At 43.5% G+C, this 22,533-nt stretch overlaps 1 protein-coding gene across 1 annotated transcript in view; it reads left to right on the top strand.

Annotated features, from left to right (window-relative positions):
- Positions 1-22,533, top strand: part of TMEM59L (transmembrane protein 59 like) — a 59,357-nt gene that overhangs the window by 24,884 nt on the left and 11,940 nt on the right. The window contains exons 4-5 of the mRNA XM_083179442.1: positions 8,122-8,271; positions 13,161-13,269. Coding sequence (XP_083035568.1) covers positions 8,122-8,271; positions 13,161-13,269 — 259 coding nt within the window. The remainder of the gene's footprint in view (positions 1-8,121; positions 8,272-13,160; positions 13,270-22,533) is intronic.

Raw genomic sequence — 22,533 nt, 5'->3', positions numbered from 1 at the left:
AATCTTAGCCTGCCACCATGTTGTACAATAATTATGCTACGTAGACGGTCATACAGACCCAGGAAATCAATTGGGTATGTATGCCGAGCTTAGCCCACGGTTATGGCTGAACTCGGCATACATTTCACCAGCAAGTCCCTGTAGCTGAATGAGCGTCTATTTAGCATAATTACTGTACAACACGGAGGCGGGTCGAGAATGATTGACTATGTAGCATACTGTATTTACAAAATGGTAAAGCAATTCTTGAACTAAATTACTGTACTGTATTTCACTGGAGAGCTCACGCATACACATTGGTGATTTTCAAAAGCGACATCAGGTGGATGAAAAAAAGTATTACACTCCCTTACTCTCCACTAGCCAGGTTGTACCATGCTTTGTCATGACTCGTCTGTAGTGCCAACCGCCACAGGTAGGACAGATGAGCGTGGCTACATCTGTACCTTTGTATCTGAAATTAAAAACAAAAAAGAGCCTGCTAATATTAAATTAATAACATTTATTATTTGTAAAAACATCAGACAGTGCTGTTGAGAAAATATATATTAAAAATAAAATATATGCTGTATGTATGTGGCTATAATACAAATTAGTTCCGCACATATAAATAAAAAGAAAATGAAATCAAACACAGCACATGTGAAAACACGTAATCCTCAATAAAATGAATCCACATTTTCTTGTACCTAATAGTTAATAGTATTGGCGTATAGAATTAGGAAAGTGTCCGCTCAACTAATCTATAAATTCTCCTGATGTGAAGTGACTGTAATATAAACAGACTTTGTGCACTTAAACACAAGTGACATTTATGTGTCTAATTTTAAATACAATGTGGTAAAGTTGTTATAACAGTATCAGCATTCTTTTAATGGAACCCCTAGGCCAAAAGTTTCTTATTAATAAATTCTGAAAAATATAAAGTAAAATGTGCTTACCTGCCACCCATAGGGTTAGTTATGTAGTTGGTTTATTCTGTTTGTCCAGATCTTTGATGATTGGCAGCCACCAGCTCTGGTTTTTTCTATAATATTGATCATATATAATTTGATTTGGTCCTGGACCACCAACCTGAGGCGCCCCTTTATCAAGGCCTGGGTGCTGGGGGCTGCAGCTCACAGTTTGAGAACGACTGCCATAAGTAGAGAGAGAGTGAGAGAGATGACCATAGTGCAGTATGTTGGTAATCTGGCAATGGAACTCTTCACCCAAAAAGACAAGACAGCACCCCAACAATTATGTGATTTGTGAGCTGGACACACAGGAGAGCCCACACACACACTGCTGAATCAGGGGAACAATAATAAATAACAAAATTGTCATATAAACAAGTTGGAACAAGTCTTACTATCAGTATTTCAGATGGACTATACCAACATAAAGTCATAAAAACTTAAACTAAAAAGCAAGAATGATCATAACTGTCATCTTATTAAAAATCCGTTGAGAGTTATAGATCAATTGTTGACCCTGATGACATTTCTTGATGATATGAAACGCGTTGGGTATGCTATAACTGTGATGCAAACAACTGTTAAATATTGTCATTTACTCCAGCCACAAGGAGCCATGTAAAGAAATTGTTGAATTTTATTAAACTTTTTTTATACATGAACATATGTATCTGTATATGTACATGAGAGACAATTAATTTAAGTGAGGGTACCAGGTGCTAAGAAACTTAAGAATACTGTTTATATGCATTCTGTGTGGCAGTTCTAGCTATGGCTGACACACTGTTAAGAGATCTCACAGTGGACAGGGTTTTCAGGTTATAGCGCTAGGTATATAAGCGTATAATGACACAGGAGCTGTAGTCTCTATCCAAGTTTTCTGGAGCTTGTTAGAGTCTGGGGGTCTCAGCATATATATGGACAGATGCTGCAGGCTCAATCAGTAGCTACAGCCTAGCTACCCAACAGTGCGGGAGCTTGTGGCATTCTTGCCTAGGGGTCTCAGTGTGTATCTGCACTGATGCTGCAGGATCAGTCCATACAGCCCTGTTATTCAGGCTCAATGAAGGAATATACTGTATTTAACCTCATGTGCCATGAAATACTGGCAAGCACTGTCGGCTTCTGGTCGGAACTAGTGACTGAAGGTATGTGATTTCAATAAAGCATGCCCTAACACATTTCTCGGCCTCACACAATCAGCCTATCTTTCGGACGGAATTATGACTCCCTCTGACTAGTGACTTATTTTTTGAAGAACTCCCATCAGAAAAGAGGCTAAGGTAGATTTCATTTGTCCTGATTTATACTGTATTAAATACAAGAAAAACAAATATTGTACAAAACAAGTCTTTTTCTTTTATATATTGGGATGTAATCAAAAGTTAGTGAAAACTTAGATGGTCAAAATGTCAACACTAAAAGGTTGACATAAAGATAAGGTCTACTGGTTCATAAGATTGACATTTTAAATGTAGGCAGTCAAAATGTTGACCACCAATACATACAATTTTTGGATACATTGGGGGACATTTACTAAAGGAAATTTGTAAAAAATAGGTGTATTTGTATCCAGAAATACACTTATTTTTGACATTTACTATCCCAAAAATACGGCAATTCGTATTCGTATTGATAGCACATCAATACGACTACGAATTGCCGTATTTTTGGGATAGTAAACGGGACATTTACCAAAATGGATTCGTAGAAAAAAGGTGTATTCGTAGGGAGAAATACACCTTTTTTTTACGAATTTGTATTTTGGGGATTTACAATCCCCAAAATACAACAATTCGTAGCCCTAAAGATGGAACATTCGTATTTGTAGTTACAAATACGAATGCCCTACACCATCGATAGGATACGACAGAAATCACCATTCAAAAGAATGGTGATTCCTGATGTACTAAGCAGCTGTACTGATAATACGGCTGCTTAGTGGTGTGAAACACCCACGCAAATACGACAGGAAAATAGAACACCATTTTCCTGTTCTATTTGCGTTTTAGCCTGCACGGATCAGTCAGATCCGTGCAGGCTTCAGTGTTAAAAAAATAGAAAAATTAAATAAATAATAAAAAAACGGCGTGGGGTCCCCCCCACAGCTGAAACCAGCACCAGGCTGAAAGAGCCGGGGCCGGTAATTAAAAATCAGGGAACCCGACAAATAGGGGCTCCCCGATTTTTAACAACCAGCCCCAGGCTCCAGGTCCGGGGCTGGTTCCCAAAATACGGGGGACAAAATGACTAGGGGTCCCCCGTATTTTAAGAACCAGCCCCAGGCAAAACCAGCCAGCAGGGTAATGCCACAGCCGGGGGGAGACTTTTTATGCAAGTCCCCCCCGGCCAAAGCATTAACCCTACCGACCAGTCAGCCTGGCCAGGGGCCCTGGGGGAGTGGGGACCCCCCCAATAAAGGGGTCCCTTCCCTCCAGGACTTACCTGACCAGGCTGAAGCCTGGTGCTGTCCTCGATGCCCCTGGGCGGTGGGCATCGAGCTGATAGCGGTGTAAAAAATAGAAAAACCATTGTTTTTTTACTGTGGCACTACAAGTGCCAGCAAGCTGGGACTTGGATAACCACAAGTCCCAGCCTGCTGGGCATTAAAGGGCCCGCTGGGTCTTGTAGTGCCACCGTAAAAAAAATAGTTAAATAAAACACACTGACACCCGTTTTAAATAAAAGTTTAATACACACATTACATACATACTGATACTTACCTTTCTTGATCCCGTAGGTAGCCCTGGTCCTGATGTCCTGTGTCGTCCTCCAGGTCCATGTCGGCTGTCTGCGTCGTCCTCCAGGTCCATGTCGACGGTCCGTGTCGTCCTCCAGGTCCATGGCGGTGTCCGGGTCCGAAGAAATCCATGTTGGAGCTGTGGAAGGAAATCCTACTCACCTGGTCCTGCGCTGAAGAAGTCTTCTCTTGATCCGACGTAATCCAGGTTATCTTCAAGCTGTCGCCGGTCCCCGCTGTCTGCGCTGTCTGCATCGCGCTGAGGAGAGATGCTGAGAAGTTTCATATTCGGCGCCTCTCCTCAGACTGAATTCTATTGGCCGCCTAGCAGGCCAATCAGGAGCCGAGAAAGTCGGCTCCTGATTGGCCTGCTAGGCGGCCAATAGAATTCAGTCTGAGGAGAGGCGCCGAATATGAAACTTCTCAGCATCTCTCCTCAGCGCGATGCAGAGACAGCGCAGACAGCGGGGACCGGCGACAGCTTGAAGATTACCTGGATTACGTCGGATCAAGAGAAGACTTCTTCAGCGCAGGACCAGGTGAGTAGGATTTCCTTCCACAGCTCCAACATGGATTTCTTCGGACCCGGACACCGCCATGGACCTGGAGGACGACACGGACCGTCGACATGGACCTGGAGGACGACGCAGACAGCCGACATGGACCTGGAGGACGACACAGGACATCAGGACCAGGGCTACCTACGGGATCAAGAAAGGTAAGTATCAGTATGTATGTAATGTGTGTATTAAACTTTTATTTAAAACGGGTGTCAGTGTGTTTTATTTAACTATTTTTTTTACGGTGGCACTACAAGACCCAGCGGGCCCTTTAATGCCCAGCAGGCTGGGACTTGTGGTTATCCAAGTCCCAGCTTGCTGGGGAGGCTTGCTGGCACTTGTAGTGCCACAGTAAAAAACAATGGTTTTTCTATTTTTTACACTGCTATCAGCTCGATGCCCACCGCCCAGGGGCATCGAGGACAGCACCAGGCTTCAGCCTGGTCAGGTAAGTCCTGGAGGGGGGGGGACCCCTTTATTGGGGGGGTCCCCACTCCCCCAGGGCCCCTGGCCAGGCTGACTGGTCGGTAGGGTTAATGCTTTGGCCGGGGGGACTTGCATAAAAAGTCTCCCCCCGGCTGTGGCATTACCCTGCTGGCTGGTTTTGCCTGGGGCTGGTTCTTAAAATACGGGGGACCCCTAGTCATTTTGTCCCCCGTATTTTGGGAACCAGCCCCGGACCTGGAGCCTGGGGCTGGTTGTTAAAAATCGGGGAGCCCCTATTTGTCGGGTTCCCTGATTTTTAATTACCGGCTCCAGGCTCCGTCAGCCTGGTGCTGGTTTCGGCTGTGGGGGGGACCCCACGCCGTTTTTTTTATTATTTATTTAATTTTTCTATTTTTTTTTTACACACTGCAGCCTGCACGGATCTGACTGATCCGTGCAGACTGCTACAAATAATTCGTATTAGCAGCCGTATATACGGCTGCTAATACGGATGGCTACACCATCGGAGGGTTACAAAGCAGTCGTATATGACTGCTTTGTAACTGATCCTCCGGAACACGAGGTTGCATACGACTTAAACAGTCGTATGCAACCGTAGGGAAAAAACCAATACGAAAAACTAGGTTTTTCATATTGGTAAATTTCCCCCTAAATGTCAAAAATAAGTGTATTTCTGGATACAAATACACCTATTTTTTTTACAAATTTCCATTAGTAAATTTCCCCCATTATGTCCCTGTCAACATTTTCTCTGACTACATATTGGCCCTCACTCTAATTCATACGCTCCCCTGCACTCTCGCACAGGGGAGTGATGTTTAGGTACTGCGCATGCACATAAGTATTTATGCGCATGTGCAGCCTCTTTGTGCGAGCGGGTGCAGCAAATTGATCATTCGCCAGCCAGTTCGCACACTGCAGTGCGGATGGGGCAGCGGAAATTGGTTGTGCCCATAAAAGGCTGGGCATTCCCATGGTAGTTCGCCCGTGGCACGGGTGTCAGGAGCGGGCAGCTGACTTCACCGGATGTCAGCTGCCCGCAATCTTCCCGTACAAGGTAGCTGCTAATCTGAGACACCAGAGAGTGTCTTAGATTTGCAAGCACCACACATGAAACAATTTTGTACGCGCACGCAAGCTGCGAATGGATGTTTATGCAAAACATCCATTCGCATGCGTGGATGTGAAATGTGCAGGCGGTCGTTCGCGAGGGTGGTGAGCACCGTTTAATTGACTCTCAAATTTCAGAAGGACATTAATTGAGTGTTGACAAACAGATGGAGCCACACTCATCTAATCTGCCTATGGTGTTTGGCCCGCAAACTCGCTACAGCTGGCCTAGTCACAAGACAGCGCAATAAGTAACACAGCTTGGCGATTGGCATATGGTTTAACCAGGTGGGTGCAATACCAGTAATCAACCACCAGATGTCGCTATTTAAAATTAAGATTGCTAGATGGACACTTTTTTCCAAAAACACTATTGCATAGACATGCATCTCATTACGCTATTTGTAGTAGGCTATGGGGTTAAGTGAGTGAGTATACAGTACTTTTGCAGATACTCGTATGTCCCATTCTCGGCAAATGGCACTGCTGAGAAGGGTTGCTGTGGCGCAAAAGCAACCATGGATCCATATTGTAGGTTCCACTTGTAGGAGAGCACTGCTATCCGTGCCTCTCATTATGCTACACTGACTAAACACAGATTTACGCTACTCTAGGAATGTCATTGAGTTCGAACAAGCCAGACTCGAGCGCTGTGGGGGTTAACCAAATGGCTACCGGGTGTCATCCAGGACTTCTTGGGAGCCCACATCTATTTAGCTATTAACGGCATAGGTTACACTTGTGTAAGGTCACTGCTGTACGTGCGTCTCATTCTACAACACTGGTTAAACACAGAATTATGCTACAGTATGAATGACATACAGTAGGGGCAGGCCAGACTTGTGCACTAAGTGGATTAACAAAATGGCTACCGAGTGTAAAATAGCTTTGTGGAAGCCCATATCTATGTGAGCAATCGCATAGGTTTTACATGTCTAATGGAAGTGCTGAAGGTGCGTCTCATTACACAACGTAAAACACACAGGGGTTGTTGACAAATGCACAGACACTGAAGGGATCATCTCGCAGCTCCGGTCCCCTACCTGCACTGCTGTCAAGCTTTGCAAAAGGGAGCTGAGCACCTGGCAGGAGCTGACCCAGGATTGCTTACTGTCACCTCCCCACAGTCCTTTGATGGCGCCCTGGCTGCTGAGGAAGCCAGAAACCCCTGCAACCTGGGCAGACAATTGGAGGGGACCCCACACACAGATGATTATTGCTCCCCTTTCCCGTGTCACTTAATCAAGTAGTCAGTCTGTTCCAAAGTACAAGAGTCTCCCCCTTTCATATGGCACCTGTGGACACATAGAACCGGAGGTGCATGCAAGGTGCAAATTCCCCATAGACTATAATTGACCAGTTAATTCAGACTTCTTATGGGTTCTGATGCTTGACTTTAGCCTTGTGGGGATTTCAGAAATTTTGAGTTCATATGCTCAGGTAGCTACATGTCTCCCCGCCATAAAAACATTATTCTGAGCTGATTGGACTACCAAAAACAATAAAATTGCTTACTGTATACTGCAAGAGAACTGTAGGACGTTATGTTTATGAAATAATTTCCCAAGTGGACCCAGACGCTCCACCTGTCCACTGTACATTACACAGCCCATTTGCCCAAGCTTGTATTGTACTTTACTGTACAGATGGAGCCGCAGTGCCTTTCACCGAGAATAAGACGCACAAGCTTTGCAAATACAAGCATGTCCCATTGTCGAAAATCAAAAAGAAATTGAATCTGAATCATACGGTTTTCAGCCGCATTCGATGTCGATCCGATCCCGATGTGTGTTCCCGTTTAGTGGAAATTGCAGAAATATAGACTATGTGGGCAAGACTGTATAGTACAGATCTGTATTATATAGTCAAAATGTAATGCATTTTGCTTGCTGTGTGGTTCGATCCCGGTTGAATTGCAAGGCATTTGCACCCTGTGTAGACACCTTTTATATTGTACATTTTAACATTATGGCATCTGTATTTTGAATGTCTAAATTTTGACTAATATATCCAATTAGAGATGAGCTGGTTCGGTTTTACTCGGTTCTTATCGCCAAATTGTCTGATTTCTCCTATTGGCTATTGGCTGTCACGTGTTTTGGATAGCCAATGAGATCCTGCTTTGAGATCCAAGTAAATCTGAGTAAAACCAAACCTGCTCATTTATATATCCAACCCGTATATAATGATCACCTCCTCCCTTTAACACTCAAATATTGACTCACTTTTGTGTTAAAAATGGTTTGTATAAGTATTACTGTATATTTTAATTAATCTCCTGACCTGTAATTTCTCCATTCAATCCTAGATGCTGGACCTCAGACTTCCTTCTACTTTTTCCATGTTTGACCTGATCTCTGGCTTCTGCAGTGACATTGTCAGCTCAGCGCAGAGCTTCATCTCTTCCACCTGGACTTTCTACCTGCAGTCTGATGATGGGAAAGTGGTTGTGTTCCAAGTGAGTGTAAATTTGGAGCAATAGCTTAATGTACAGCATAAATGTTTGTATCAAGTGGATGCCCTCCAAATTACACTTAGACCAAAGTTTTTCAGGTAAAAGAAATCAATTTTTTAGGCTCTTCACTTTCCTGTATTGTCTACAACTGCATTGCTTAGGTCTGAAAATCTTAGCAGTTTTCAGCTTGTGTACCCAAGCTAAGCTGACCATTGTGTCAAATGTAATACTCAGAGCTTTAGCTGGCACGTATCTAATGTGAAGAGCCCTTTATATTGTTATACTGTATTTTAGACTCCCTAATCTCCTTCCCCATCTAAATAGAAAATAGTTTTCTGCCATTTACTGCCACCCACACATCAGCAGCCAATTAGAGTTCAGTGTAGTAAAAGATCTCAGCAGTAATCAGCCAGTGATAAATCAGGACTCAGAGAATAAGAGAGAGAAAAATATTTATTTTTAAGGAGACTATTGTTAGGAAGTACTATTGTGTGACTTTATTCTATACATTCTATAATAATGTGTACCAGTTCATATACCGCTAAATTTGTAAGAGACTTGGTGGCTAGTGTTCCAACAGAGTAGTATAATTGTGTTACCCCAACCAATACAGAAAACAAAAAACGGTACTTATGTAATATCTGGGCTCCCGTTTTTCTTATGAGACCGCGTCCCCGCGCGGGGCTCGCTGCGCTCGCCACGCTTCGGGCACGGTGGCTCGCTGCGCTCGCCACACTATATAAAATTAACTCCATGCATAGTTGGATAGTAGGGGTATGAAAAAATGGGGTGCATTTAACATGGGAGCCCAGATAATACATAAGTACCTATAAATTGCCTATATTGAATAGTAGACCATTAGTGCTAGGGAAGTGAATATACCAGTAGTGCTCTAGTGGTTTAATTCCGTATTGGCCATAGAATTGCTAAAATGGCTATTTGCCGATTATAACAATTCTGTGCATGCGTGATTCGCATTTCTGCAATACGACTGCAAATATTAGCAAATCCATCATCAGTAGGGGAGTCAGCCTGCGCTGTGTACCACAGCATGCAAACAACTGGGGGTTCAATTTTGCTTTTTTACCAAAACTGCAATTGAAAATGAGGGGTAGATTTATTAAGCTCGGTGAAGTGATAATGTATCTGGTTTTTATCACCGGCCAATCATCTCCTAACTGTGAAGTTACAGACTTGGTTTGAAAAATGCCAAGTAAGAGCTGATTGGCCGGTGATAAAAACCAGACACTTTTATCACTTCACCGAGCTCAATAAATCTACCCCTGAATTTCATAAGAAAAACGGGAGCCAGATATTACATAAGTACCTTATTCTGTCTTGTTTAAGAAAAGGCAACATTTAGGGGGGTATTCAATCTGGAGATCACGGCTTTTGAGTTGGCTCCACAGCCATGACCCAGTCCCGTTCTCCATCAGCTCGACCGAGAACAAGCAGGCGGGATTCAATGTCCCACCTGCCGTGGGGCGAGAAGGGGGCATGGCCGCGAGAAGTGGCCTGGAATAGTCGAGCTGCGGCCATGAGCTCGACAATTCCCGGCCGTTCTCGGCAAAAGGAGCCCTCTGGCTCACTTCTCCTCCCTTATCACTGCTTCTAATGTAATAGTACTGAAACTAATTTTATTTCTCTTTCGGTGACACAGCTAACCTTGGGATGTAGGAGGGTCCGTAGGAGCCAGCTTTCCACTAGATGCAGGCTCCTCCCCTTCCGCATCCCATCATGCTTCAGTTTGTTTTAGGTGCCCACAGGAGTGGGTGCTATACTGATCGGCTGCTGCTGCAGCCGGCTTTTTTCTGGAATAGATAGCTAGGTTTTTCTTATTTTATTAACTTAGTGTCTTAGTGCAGGTTTTTTCTCCAGTGTGCTGCTTCTGACAAGAAGCGCTGCACACTGGGAGCGCAGCAGAGGCTGACAGAAGCAGGTCCTGTCAGCACTCTGTGTGCAGGGGTGGGCTGTCTGCACCCACTACACAGCGCTTAACCCCAGCTTTGCTGGGGTATGCCTGGGCCCTGGGAGCGTCTGGAACCGGCTCCTTGTCTAGAAGAGGATCGTGGGGGAAGGACCTCCCGCGATGGCGGGCGCCATCTTGGAAGGGTTTTTGGCAGACTGAAATCCCTGCAAGGGAAGTGAAGTCTGCTACAGGTGTCCAGAGTAGCTGGACGACTCCAAGTGATCCCGGCAAGAGGGGGAGGCACAAGGAGGTGAGGAGAAACTACTGGGGGAGTGGCTAAAGGGGGAAAAGGCGCCAATACTGGCTTCCTACCCCGCTGAAGCAGGGACTTGGTCCCTTCCCACTTTGTGTGCGTGTCCAGAGTAGCTGGACGACTCCAAGTGATCCCGGCAAGAGGGGGAGGCACAAGGAGGTGAGGAGAAACTACTGGGGGAGTGGCTAAAGGGGGAAAAGGCGCCAATACTGGCTTCCTACCCCGCTGAAGCAGGGACTTGGTCCCTTCCCACTCTGTGTGCGGGCGCCTTTTTAACATTACTGACACAGGTGACTTTGCTGCTGCTGTGGGGGATGAGGGGTGCGCGGGACATGTTATTAAACTGCAGTGTTTGCGTGGTTAATTTATCATGTGAACTGATGGACTAAGGGGACTTTTGCCCTGCTTGTAAATCTGTGCCCAGCAATGTGCATGTCCAGGGGCCTGAGCAACCCGAACCAGCATGGGCTGCAGCATTGGGGAGGTGTATGAATGCCTTTGTAGAGGCTCTTAATAGGCAAAAGGATAACTTTATAAAGTCTCCTGGTCCTAGCTCTTCCTCCCAAAATTCTATGGTATCCATTGCTCCTGCACAAGGGGACCCCTTATTACTGCAGGTCATACAGGACACTGCACAGGGGATTCATAAAATGAATGCTCTTATGGAGAAATTAGCAAAAACCCCTGAGAGCCCTTCCTCTTTGTGACCTTCAGCTACAACTCCTCTGTTACCGGTAGATTCCGATGATGATAGTGTTTGTACAGATGATTTATGTGGAGATCTTAGGGAAGAGGCTGATGCTTCCCTCCCAGGGATTGAGGATTTAATCCTGGCTGTGAAACAGGCTTTGGATTTGTCAGAGGAGGATAAAGTACAGGCTCAGTGTACAGTATTTTTAAAACTATGCGCAGAGAATCTGTGACTTTTCCTTCGGATGCCGGTATGGTCTCCTTGTTGGGGGAAGCTGGAAAGTACCTGATAAAAAGGTGTCTATGTCCAAGAGATATGCAAGTATGTATCCCATGCCTGAAGAGCATGTCAAATTGTGGGAGAAAGTCCGGTTAGTAGATGCTCCAGTGGCTAGATTGTCAAAGGCTACGGCATTGCCAGTTCAGGGTGGTGCAGCCTATAGAGATCCAGTGGATAAAAAGGTGGAAGGATGCCTAAAGCTATGATCAAATGGGCTGAGGCTTTGGGAGATCAGCTGTGGCCTGATTCTGAGGCGTTTATCCTGGCAGAGAAACTCAAATGTGCAGCAGATTACATCACTGAGGCTGGGGAAGAAGGCGCCAAAATGGCGTCAAAGGTTTCCGCCACTTCTGTGTCTGCTAGGCGAGTCGTCTGGCTGAAGGCCTGGGATGCAGACAGCGAATCAAAGAAAGCCCTGGAAACCCTAGAGTTTAAAGGGGAATTACTTTTTGGCTTTGAACTAGAGGCCATTATAAAACAGGCCACGGGAAGGGGGGGGGGGAGTACTTTCCTGCCTACCACTGCAAAGGCTTCAGGCTCAAAATTTGGGGCATTTAAGCCTGCTTTTCACTCTTCCTTTCGAGGGGGAGAGTCCAATAAGGAACAGGCGGGAAGAGGTAGGTTCCCGGCCGTTAGAGAAAAGGCTACCAAATCCAGATTTGGGGCCTTCAGTAAGAAATAAGTGTCCAAAGGAGAGGATAAGTCTTCTGCATGACGGGGTACAGGCTCCTCGTTCTGGTCTCAGAGTGGGGGGTCGCCTCCTGCAGTATCGGGACAAGCGGAATATTCCGACCTCAGACCTTTGGGTCCTTTCTATTGTAACAAATGGTTATCAGATAAATCTCATGGGGAATCCTCCAAAGAGATTTCTGCCAACTCCTTTACCAAGGGAAGCCATGGAGCGTCATGGAGCTACAGCGGAGCAGTTGTGCAGGGCTGCCACTTGGTCCTCTGTTCACACCTTTACCAAATTGTACAGGTTTTATGAGTTCGGAGGACGCTTCATTTGGACGGCCAGTGATGACAACTGGCAGTCTGAGCATACCCTCCCATAGTACCGGCTCATGAACGTCCCAAGGTTAGCTGTGTCACCGGACTGGACGAAAGAGAAAAGGGGATTTTTGTAAGAACGTACCGTTCGATCCCCTTTCTCTGAGTCCAGTCCAGTGACACAGCGATCCCTCCCCTATGCTCAGTAAGTCATACTGTTCATGTGTGTCATGTTATAGTTATATGATTCTGCATATAAGATGTCGGGCATTGTACTGAGTTGTGTATCCTAGTGTGCTTTTTAAGTTGAACTGAAGCATGATGGGATGCGGTAGGGGAGAAGCCTGCATCCAGTGGAAAGCTTTCAGCAATAGGTGCCTGGCTCCCGCGGACCCTCCTACATCCCAAGGTTAGCTGTGTCACCGGACTGGACTCACAGAAAGGGGATCGAACGGTAATTTCTTACAAAAATCCCCTTTTGTAGGGAAAATGGTAGTTAAATCAGCTCTACAGTGAGTTTAGTGTATTCTATTGTTGCAGTGATAATTACTGGTGTATGTTTGCATAAAAAAAATAGACATCTACTGTATGTTATATAACAGTATGTTTTTCCACCTGTAATTACAGTTTGTATATATTATGCAAAAATCTAAATTCATTCATTTGTTGATTGATGATAGTTAACCAATCCTCATTTATGCATCTTTCAGTCTCAGCCAGAGGTAGAGTACCCAGTGCTAGAGCTGCAAGCTCCAAGGTCAGAGGTCACTGATAAGACTTGGCTTTCTTCACGATTTAACACCCTGAAGCCACACGCAGGTATAGGACAAATGTATACTCTCATTACATTTTGACAGATGATGCTGTATTTATAAAGTAAACAATATGTGAAATCATTCATAATATAATTATTGTGTTATGCAGTAAATGCTCTTAAACTAAAAAAATATTATATTATTGTTATTATTATTATTATTATTATTATTATTATCTTTTATATGATGCCACTAGGGTTCTGCAGTGCCTACCAAAGTGCATAAACATATGAGCACACAAGAAAACAGTGAATTACAATAAAAGACAAAGAAAAACATCTACATTGGTGGTATTCATTTGACTCCTTGGCTCAAGCTCAACACAGAGTCTCCATCAGCAGTGGCGTAGCTATAGCTCCGCAGCCACAGCAGTGGCGGGGAGGCGCAGAGAACATGTGGGCACCGGGGGTTACCACTTACCTGCTGCTGTTTTGTGCCCTGCCGTCACGGTCCCGTCTCTCCCGGCGCCGGCTCCTGCTGCTATAATGAAAACGGACACTTAGAAAATGGCTGCCCCCATACTGCAGACAGTTTTCTGAGTTTTCAGAGGCTCCACCCACCGTTATAGACACACTCACACATTGAGTGACAGATGTAGCCAAATATATAAGATATATATATATATATATATATACACACACTCACACAAACAAACACACACACACATATATACCATAACAACAATGTCCAGCACAGCCACAGATGATAGTACAGTACTTCACTGGGTGCCCACATGATGGGAAAGTATCAAACAAAACTTAACTTTTAATAATGCATATCAGCAGCTGATATATATATATATATATAGGAGACTGTGGAGCGGCACTCAGGTATCAGATACAGCAAAAACGACAATACTATGTCATGGTTTTTCTGAAAAACCATGACATAGTATTGTCGTTTTTGCTGTACCTGATACCTGAGTGCCGCTCCACAGGCACCAGGGCAAGTTGATTCAATCCAGCATGGAGTGCCGGTCCATCTGCTAAAAATTTTACTCAGCATTTGTGCAAAAATATGCAAATGAGATTCCCACTGGCAGCTTTGCAAGTTCCAATGGATACATTTTTGAATTAGGACTGAAATAAGTTATGTCCTTTTCTTAGGAACCATTTGTTGTGTAATGTAAAATTTAAACTCTTTGTTAATTTGCACTCCTCTTGGCTGCTTATTAAGTTGGCTTTTGTTCTGTAAAGCTGATGGGATGATCTAGGAAATAGAGTGAGAAGATGGCGCCATCTACTGTTCCAAATGTATATATAAATATACATAATAATATATATATATATATATATATATAAATATAAACTCTCAACCAAATATATCCTATGGATGTAAATGTACCAGAGCATTATAGGTAAATCACTAAAATCTATAAATGTATTTTCAGGAGGTTGATTTTTTTTTGTTGTTGAGTACTTGAAAATGAGTGCATGGAATACAGTTTAAATTTAAAAAAAAGATGCACATATGAAATAAGAACAGTTTCACATTTCTCGTTGATCCCTGTCATGGTAGCAGGACATAGTGTAGCATTATCTTTATCACAGTATCACCATAGTTGAGTCTTAAAATGGTTAGAGGGCTGTTCAGTCTGTCAGCTTGGCTATCACTTCCCTTGTGGATGGTCCTGCAGTAAACCATGCACATACTGTATAATGTACAGGTTGAGTATCCCTTATCCAAAATGTTCAGAACCAGAAGCATTTTGGATAATGGATTATTCCGTATTGCAGAATATGTTTTATATTTTAATGATTTAGCTTGCATTTATGTTGTATAAACACAAGAAATACACACAAATATATATTTGTATTTATATGCTAATACTATAATTATATACGTAATACTGTTTATGCGCTGACCTTTTGGGACCAAGCGCTGCCGTTGGAAACCTACGACTGCAGTGGCATATAACAGTATCTCCCCGAGCTGGATATAACATATGACGAGCTGAGTATGATGTATGATGAGCTGGATATGATGTATGGCGAGCTGGATATAAAGTATGAACGTATGACGAGCTGATTAAACATATGATGAGCTGGAAATAAGATATAATGAGCTGGGAGTGTTGTATAACGAGTTGGATATGACATATAATGAGCTGTATATGACAAGCTGGGTATGGTGTATAACAAGCTGCATATGACAAGTTGGATATTACATATAACGAGCTGGGTATGGCTTATAACTAACTCTACAGTATATAACGTATGATGAGCTGGGTATGACATATGACGAGCTGGGTATATTGTATAACAAGCTAGATATAACATATGAACATATGATGAGCTGGGTATGGTGTATAATGAGGAGGATATAACATATGAGGAACTTGGTAAAGTGTATTATGAGCTGAATATAACATATGGCGAGCTGTATAACGAGCTGTAAGTATAGTGCATATCGAGAAGCAAGTGATTTTTTAGTCCAATCACAGCTCTCCTTTATAAGCTGTGCTCTTGGGAAGGAGGAAGATGAGTTCGGTCTGTCAGTGCTGCTGGGAGGTCATGAACACTGGAGCAAGCATCTCTGCAGGTTTGTAGTAGGGGTAAGAGAAACTCTTCTTGCTGGGGTCACTCTTACATGTGATAAGGGACAGTGATTTTCTATCACTTATGAAATATATAGGTGCTCCGGTTTGTGATTGGAGATAGAGCAGCCAGCGGCCAGTCAGTGTGAGTCACGGCGGTCTAAAAACACTATATCCCTATACCTGAATCAATGATTAAGTGGCAGGGGCCTGTGTCTAGGGTCTGTTTGGCCTTATAGATACCTACTATATATATATATATATATATATATATATATATATATATATATATATATATATATATATATATATATATACAATGAAGTCCAAAGGGCAGCACACCTCTAGTACAGATAAGGACTCCGGTGCGTCAAAACAGCCTTGATGAATGACCCAGAATGTAGCTGCACTTCAGCCTGAGCACTGTTTTCGAAAATTGCACTGTCGCCATATGCCACACCATTCCATGATAGAGGGCATGGCTACAAATCACAGAGGCTGTCTGTCAATTTTCCCAACTCCCTCTCTCCAATTCTGGTTGGAACAAATCTAACAGAAGCGAAGCGAAGCGAACCAATTAAAAAGTAAACAAATTAAGATGCGACACAAGAAACACATTAAGAACTCTGACATGGGTTAAGAACTCTGAACTCCAAAATGCTGCTGTGATTCTATAACAATAGAAACACTTTGCTCCAAATGTACAAGAATATTTTGATCATATATTGAACATCAGCTAAAGATACCGATGGACAGGTTTTAAATTTTGGCAGCACAAGATGAAAACCATTTTTTACACTATAAAAAGTGTGCTGTAGATTTATGGATCATTATAATGGGCACATTTAGTCCATGGTAGGAGAAGCAGCCATTTACCCTTGAATTATATGTATCCTGATGAATTTTTATAAGTATTGGTTTTCCTGTGAGTGATGCGCAAAGATTGGGTTTAATATAAAGGGCCAGATGCACTAAGCATCAAAAGTGATAAAATGTAGTATAAACAGCCAGCCAATCAGCTCTTACATGGCATGTCACAGACTGTGTTTGACAACTGTCAGGTAGGAGCTGATTGGCTGGCTGTTTACCACTCTCCATTTGATCCCTTTTGAATCTTAGAGCATCTGGCCCAAAGTCTTATGGCCGCCATACACTATGCGATTTGGTCCCGATTTCACCCAATTCATGGATCGGGCAGTGAAATCGGACCAAATTGCATGTCCAGACACCCGGTCCGACCCGATGCCCGGTCCTGTGTGCATTGGATCGGAGTCGGGAGGTCGGACTGGCTGCACATAAGATTTGCTAAATCTTATGTGCAGCTGGGCAGGGGACGCCGGAGCAGGGAGCTGTGCTTCGGGAAGGTGGAGGGAGCAGGGTGGCTGGGACGCTGCGAGCGGATGAAGGGGGGCGCTGCTAGTAGGGCAGAGGCAGCGGACGCTGCGGGGGACAGTAACGGCAGGCGGCAGAGAGCCAGAAGCTGTCGGTGCTTGGGGAAAAAAAGCCAATACAATGAATGGGCAGCCTGTGATTGGCTGAGCGCACTCTTAGCCAGTCAGCAATTGGTTGATTGAGCGCTCAGCCAATCAGCCTCCCCTTGCCGGCTCTCCGTCACTGTCCCCCCGCAGCGTTCCCTGCACGCTGCCTCTGACCTTCTAGCAGCGCAGCCCAGCAGCTCAACGTTTTAAACAGGATTTTCGCTCGCCGCTACACCGGACCCTGCGGCGAGCGGGAGAATATAAAAAATCCTATTCAAAATACTGGCGGCAGCTCAGTCAATCAGCGGCCGCCCAAATTTTGAATAGGATTTTTTTTACTATGCTCCTGCCGCTCGCCGCTGCTGACTTTCCGGTCCCCGGGGCTCCCCCTGCCACGGACCCTCTCCTGTATGGCATTGTATGACAATTTAAAAATTGTATGACATTGTACAGTATGGCGCGATATCGCGTCGCATCGCATACCATCGCATGCCTTATGGTATGCGATGCGATGGGCGCCGCCAAAATACACAAGTACCAAATCAGCCTACAATGATCCAAACTATGTTGCGAACTTAACGCAGTGGAAAGTGAATGATTAAGTTCATGGAGATATTGATCAGAGGATTGTCAGTACCTGCAACAGGGGATAAAGGAACTTCATGAGCCTTGTATACTATAGTTTTTCAGTGTAGATTGAAATTTGTGTGAGATGTCACAAGTGTTAATTTGTTTTACAGAAATGTCCATTTGGGAAAGCACAGATATAACACCCTGGGTGGAGAATTTGCTTTAACAAGGGTTGCCTCAGCTTCTTTTGGGCAGTTTGTGGGATTTTGTCATTTCCAGCAGGTCCGGATTTAGACCTGACCATTAATACGAGAATTTGCATCGGGTTGTGAGGCGAAGGTCACCATCCAGACAGAAAGAAAAATGTTCCTTGCTGAATTGCAAGAAAATTGGAAAGGATCGCTAATGGCAATCCACTCGCAAATCCAAATGCAATTCACAAACCATAGATAAGCTTTTGCCGTCTGTGCAATTCTGAGTCTTCCACTAATCCCTCTTTGACAGAGAATAAGTTTCAAGAAATAGAGGTCCTCCTTCCAGGGTTTTGTAACAGTGTATCCCAAGGCTGGTTCAAGCGTGTGAGTGGCACTTAATGTGTTTCCCTGCCATCTGTGGCAATTTTGAGAAAGCTGCCACGGACTGCAGGGAAATGCTTTAGGTGCCACTTACCTACCAAAGGATTGCCTCTTGAACCAGCCTTGGGATACACCATTACAAAACCCTGGAAGGAGGACCTTTATTTGTTGAGACTTATTCTCCGTCAAAGAGAGACTGCTCACACTGCTATCTCAACCAGAACAAGTGATTGGGAATCCACTACATTAAGTGATTGCCGGAGAACACTTACCTTGCGGCGACCAGTATTGGTAAATATACCTCCAGCGAGAACCTCAGATCTTCTTTTACCATCAGTGAAATTTACAGGGTCTACCATTCATTCCCAGGCCCAATAGAAACAAGCAATTCATTTACTGTATATCCCAGTCCATATTTGACTTTTATTGCATTGTTTTTATATTTGTTTCTAATACTGTATGCACCATTTATGCTGTGTAGCAATAAAACCTCTTTGGACAAATATCGATGGAGCACTGCTTTTTATGCTTATGTGCATTCCACATCAGCATAACTTTTTATTCTTTGTCTAGTGTGAGGACTGACTACCCTCACGGTTAAGCAGCTCCTATTGGAGCACCTCTCACACCAATCACTCAGTTGTAACCTAGGTTACACCTTCTTTCTTCACAACCAAGTTACACCATGGCATGACATAACTAGAATGTCTGTTTAACACAAAAGGAAGCTAGATGTAAGTTGAAAAATATGTAAACATGTTTAAATGTTTCTGCAACACTAGTCATATTGCCCCCTAAGCCGCAGCATGATTGACATGCTATGCTGTTTGTGGTTGGTGAAGTGTCAACTTCATTATGTTTTCTTTCAGAAAACTGAAGTACAGTTGTCTATTGATACAGATGTGTCCACATACATTGCTGCTGAAGTCATGTCAGAAGCCCCTTACAGCCCTCTGCTAGTTGCAAGAGAGAGGGGAAGAGGGGGAGGGGAGAGGCCGAGGGCACTGGGCTATAATGACAACGCGTAAGAAGGCATTCTCCAATCAAAGTAATAAAGTATAATTTCACCCGATTGAGAAAGCCTTTATGGTGAAACGTACGTCTCGTGTCGTGTGGTTCCCGCTGTGCACAAGCGGGACCCCCCACAGCCTCATCTACCCGCCAGACAGCCTTCCTGTAGCTGACAGATTGCGAGAGATTAACGGAGCACACATGGACAGACTCCGGATACTGCAATAAACCGACAGCTGCATTGTCGGCTCTTACGGCTCAACATAGAGACCTTATTCGCCCCTGGACTGACACAATACTGACAACTCACCTCCGGACACACTGCCGGTCCACCCGCGACGTATTCGCGCAACGCAGCTACAACCACCAGACTACCGCTTGCCGGCTCTCACTGACAGCTAAACATCGGTGCACATACCCTTATGCACCCGGACCTCGGCGCTCTTTGAGTACAAATTACCGGCTTTTGCTGAATATATAATATTGGGAGTTTGACGTCTGCGAGATATAGGAGTTAACGTCTCCCCTATCAAATACCTACGTCCTCCTTACTACAGCGCCCCGACACAGTGTGTGTACGCATCCACCAGATCGTCAGGACTGCCTGATACAAGACCAACGGGGTCCAAGTCCGTGAGTGTGTCAGCCCTAGTGGCTATTAGTGAATAATAGAATAAATTTACATATAACTGCGAATCTGATTGTCATCTCATAACGCACATTAGGTTTAGTCTATCGCAATGTGTCAGCCTTGGTGACATTTAAAAGAGCATCAATTTTGGACTTAGATATGCACTCTCATTACATGTACCCAGGACTGGATTACTATTGAATAACTTATAATTCTGCAGAGGATACTATAGATAGCGCAGAAATTGTTATAGGCTAAACATATTTGTCCTTATTATTTGCCATTTGAGTATTCACACCAGTATAGCTAAAAATCTACTAGATATTATATCAAGCAAGTCTGTGATCACTTGTATTAATTAATTTTTATTGTGTGCAGAACTCGGGTCATACATTACAGTGCATTATCACCTGACTGCAAGAATTAGGTATATTCAATTCCAACTTGTTCTCATATGGTAGAATCTGCACTTGCTTCAATCACTGGTGTTCGCTAAATTATTACCTATATAATACTGCAGGACATCATATTAGGAAGGGTTGTAATAATCACCCCTCTATATGTTCTAATTCCAGCGCTGTTACTAACATTGTAACCATTTTGTATCCTCTGCGCTGAATCCAGCATTGCATTTACCTGCCTTCTGTTACATTTTGCAGTGTAACTAATTATAGCTCAATTATGACAAACTGACTATTAACCAACTGTTTGCAGGTATCTCACACCTTGATTGTTAATTGGTATGCAGCGCATAAATATAACTATCTATGACATTGAATGAATTCTCTCATTAAATTTACAAACTGCTGTTTCCTACACCCTCTGCTAACTTAGCAACTAATTTAGTATTTGTATTGTTATTATTACGTCATGTAAGGGACGTTACCAATACATTTCTAACCAGCTGTCTGGAGTACCTGTGCTAGCATTACTGGCAACCCTAGCTCACCAGAAATTGATATTTATTGTGAGCACCTGTGCTAGCATTATTGGCAATGTTAGCCACCAAAAATTGATATTTACTGCAATTGCTATTTTGTGCTAATCTAGTTATAACTCGCCAAATTTATCACCAGCCCACATAACTTTAAGTGGCATTATTTAATAGGCTGAGAATTGAGAAAATTTGCAGCCACCTGTAAATCCTCATTGCATTACTGACCATCAATCTAAGGTCACTGGACTTCTCTCCTCTCATAAAACTATCTCTGCTCTTATTTTTCATCTTGCACAAGCAACCGTGCCACTACCCATTGAAGTGCAAACTTTACTTCCTTCTACACTTCACTACCCTGGTGGTATCGCTCAACTTCTGTTCACTACAGATTTTCTGTACACAGAAGATAGCAGCAAACACCAGGGATAGGGTGAAGGGGTACCCTATACCTTATTTTTATTTTTATTTTTATTTTTATTATTTATTATTATTTTTTATTTTTATTCAGGGTTCTCTCATTTTTGGGGGACCCTGGATCCGACTCTGCGCTGTACATCATACAACAGAGCCGGACAGGTCACCCCTGAAAACAGCAGAAACTCCCTCATCTATATTCTGACACCTGTGACGCTCTCGGGGTCCGCTCAACTGCGCATTCACTGAATTACGTCACATGCACAGGCAGCAGCGACTCCCTTAGCATACCCATACTCAGGTGTCTCTATAGCTATACTATATTGCCAGCGACCAGTAACTTAGATTCACCCCGTCCAGACCCTTCTGTCACCTACAGGAATATGATCAAAAACTGAATTTAGTTTATTCTGACATTTTATCTTCAATAGTGATTGGTTTTTGAGGCTCACCACTGTCAAGTAGGATTCCATATGTGTATAAACATATACTGTGATTGATTGGATTATTTCCTCGATTGAATCCCCAGACAGATATACCCTGTAATAATATTTCACTACTTTCTCATGTACTTTACCTATAAGTGTTATCTGTTTGTCTGTACTGTTTGTCTTCTCTTGACCCGGTAATAGGGCCATGTTTTAATAAATAAAGTTTGTATTAACAGTGATTTATTCTCATCAGAAGGCTGTGCCCCACCCGGGAGTCTTTTTCTGATATCCTCTCTTGGATATCTAAACTTTTTGAGCCCTCTGCTAGTGTCAGGTGTAGTTTTTCTAGCTTCTTTCTTTGCTGAAAATGTGTCTTAATTACAATGCAATGTCACCAGGATACACAACTACACTGTGCTAATCACATTTATATATGTCACTTCTTATTATGTGTGACTGAGTCTCTGGGGTAAATCTACTAAGATGGGCATTCTATTGAAGATGGGATGTTGCCCATAGCAACCGATCTATAATCATTCTAGAAGGTGCTAAATAAACAAATAAAAGGTAGAATCAGATCCCATCTTTAATAGGGTATACGGTCATTGGGTCTACAGCAACTTGGTCGACAATCATTGGGTCGACAGGCTGCAAGGTCGACATGGGTCAAGGTTGACATGGGTGT

Source organism: Crinia signifera, chromosome 1 (genome assembly GCF_055691185.1).
Source record: "Crinia signifera chromosome 1, ASM5569118v1, whole genome shotgun sequence".
Taxonomy (NCBI): Eukaryota; Metazoa; Chordata; class Amphibia; order Anura; family Myobatrachidae; genus Crinia; species Crinia signifera.
Note: the sequence above shows the minus strand (reverse complement) of the source record. Positions and strands in the feature narration are given on the sequence as shown.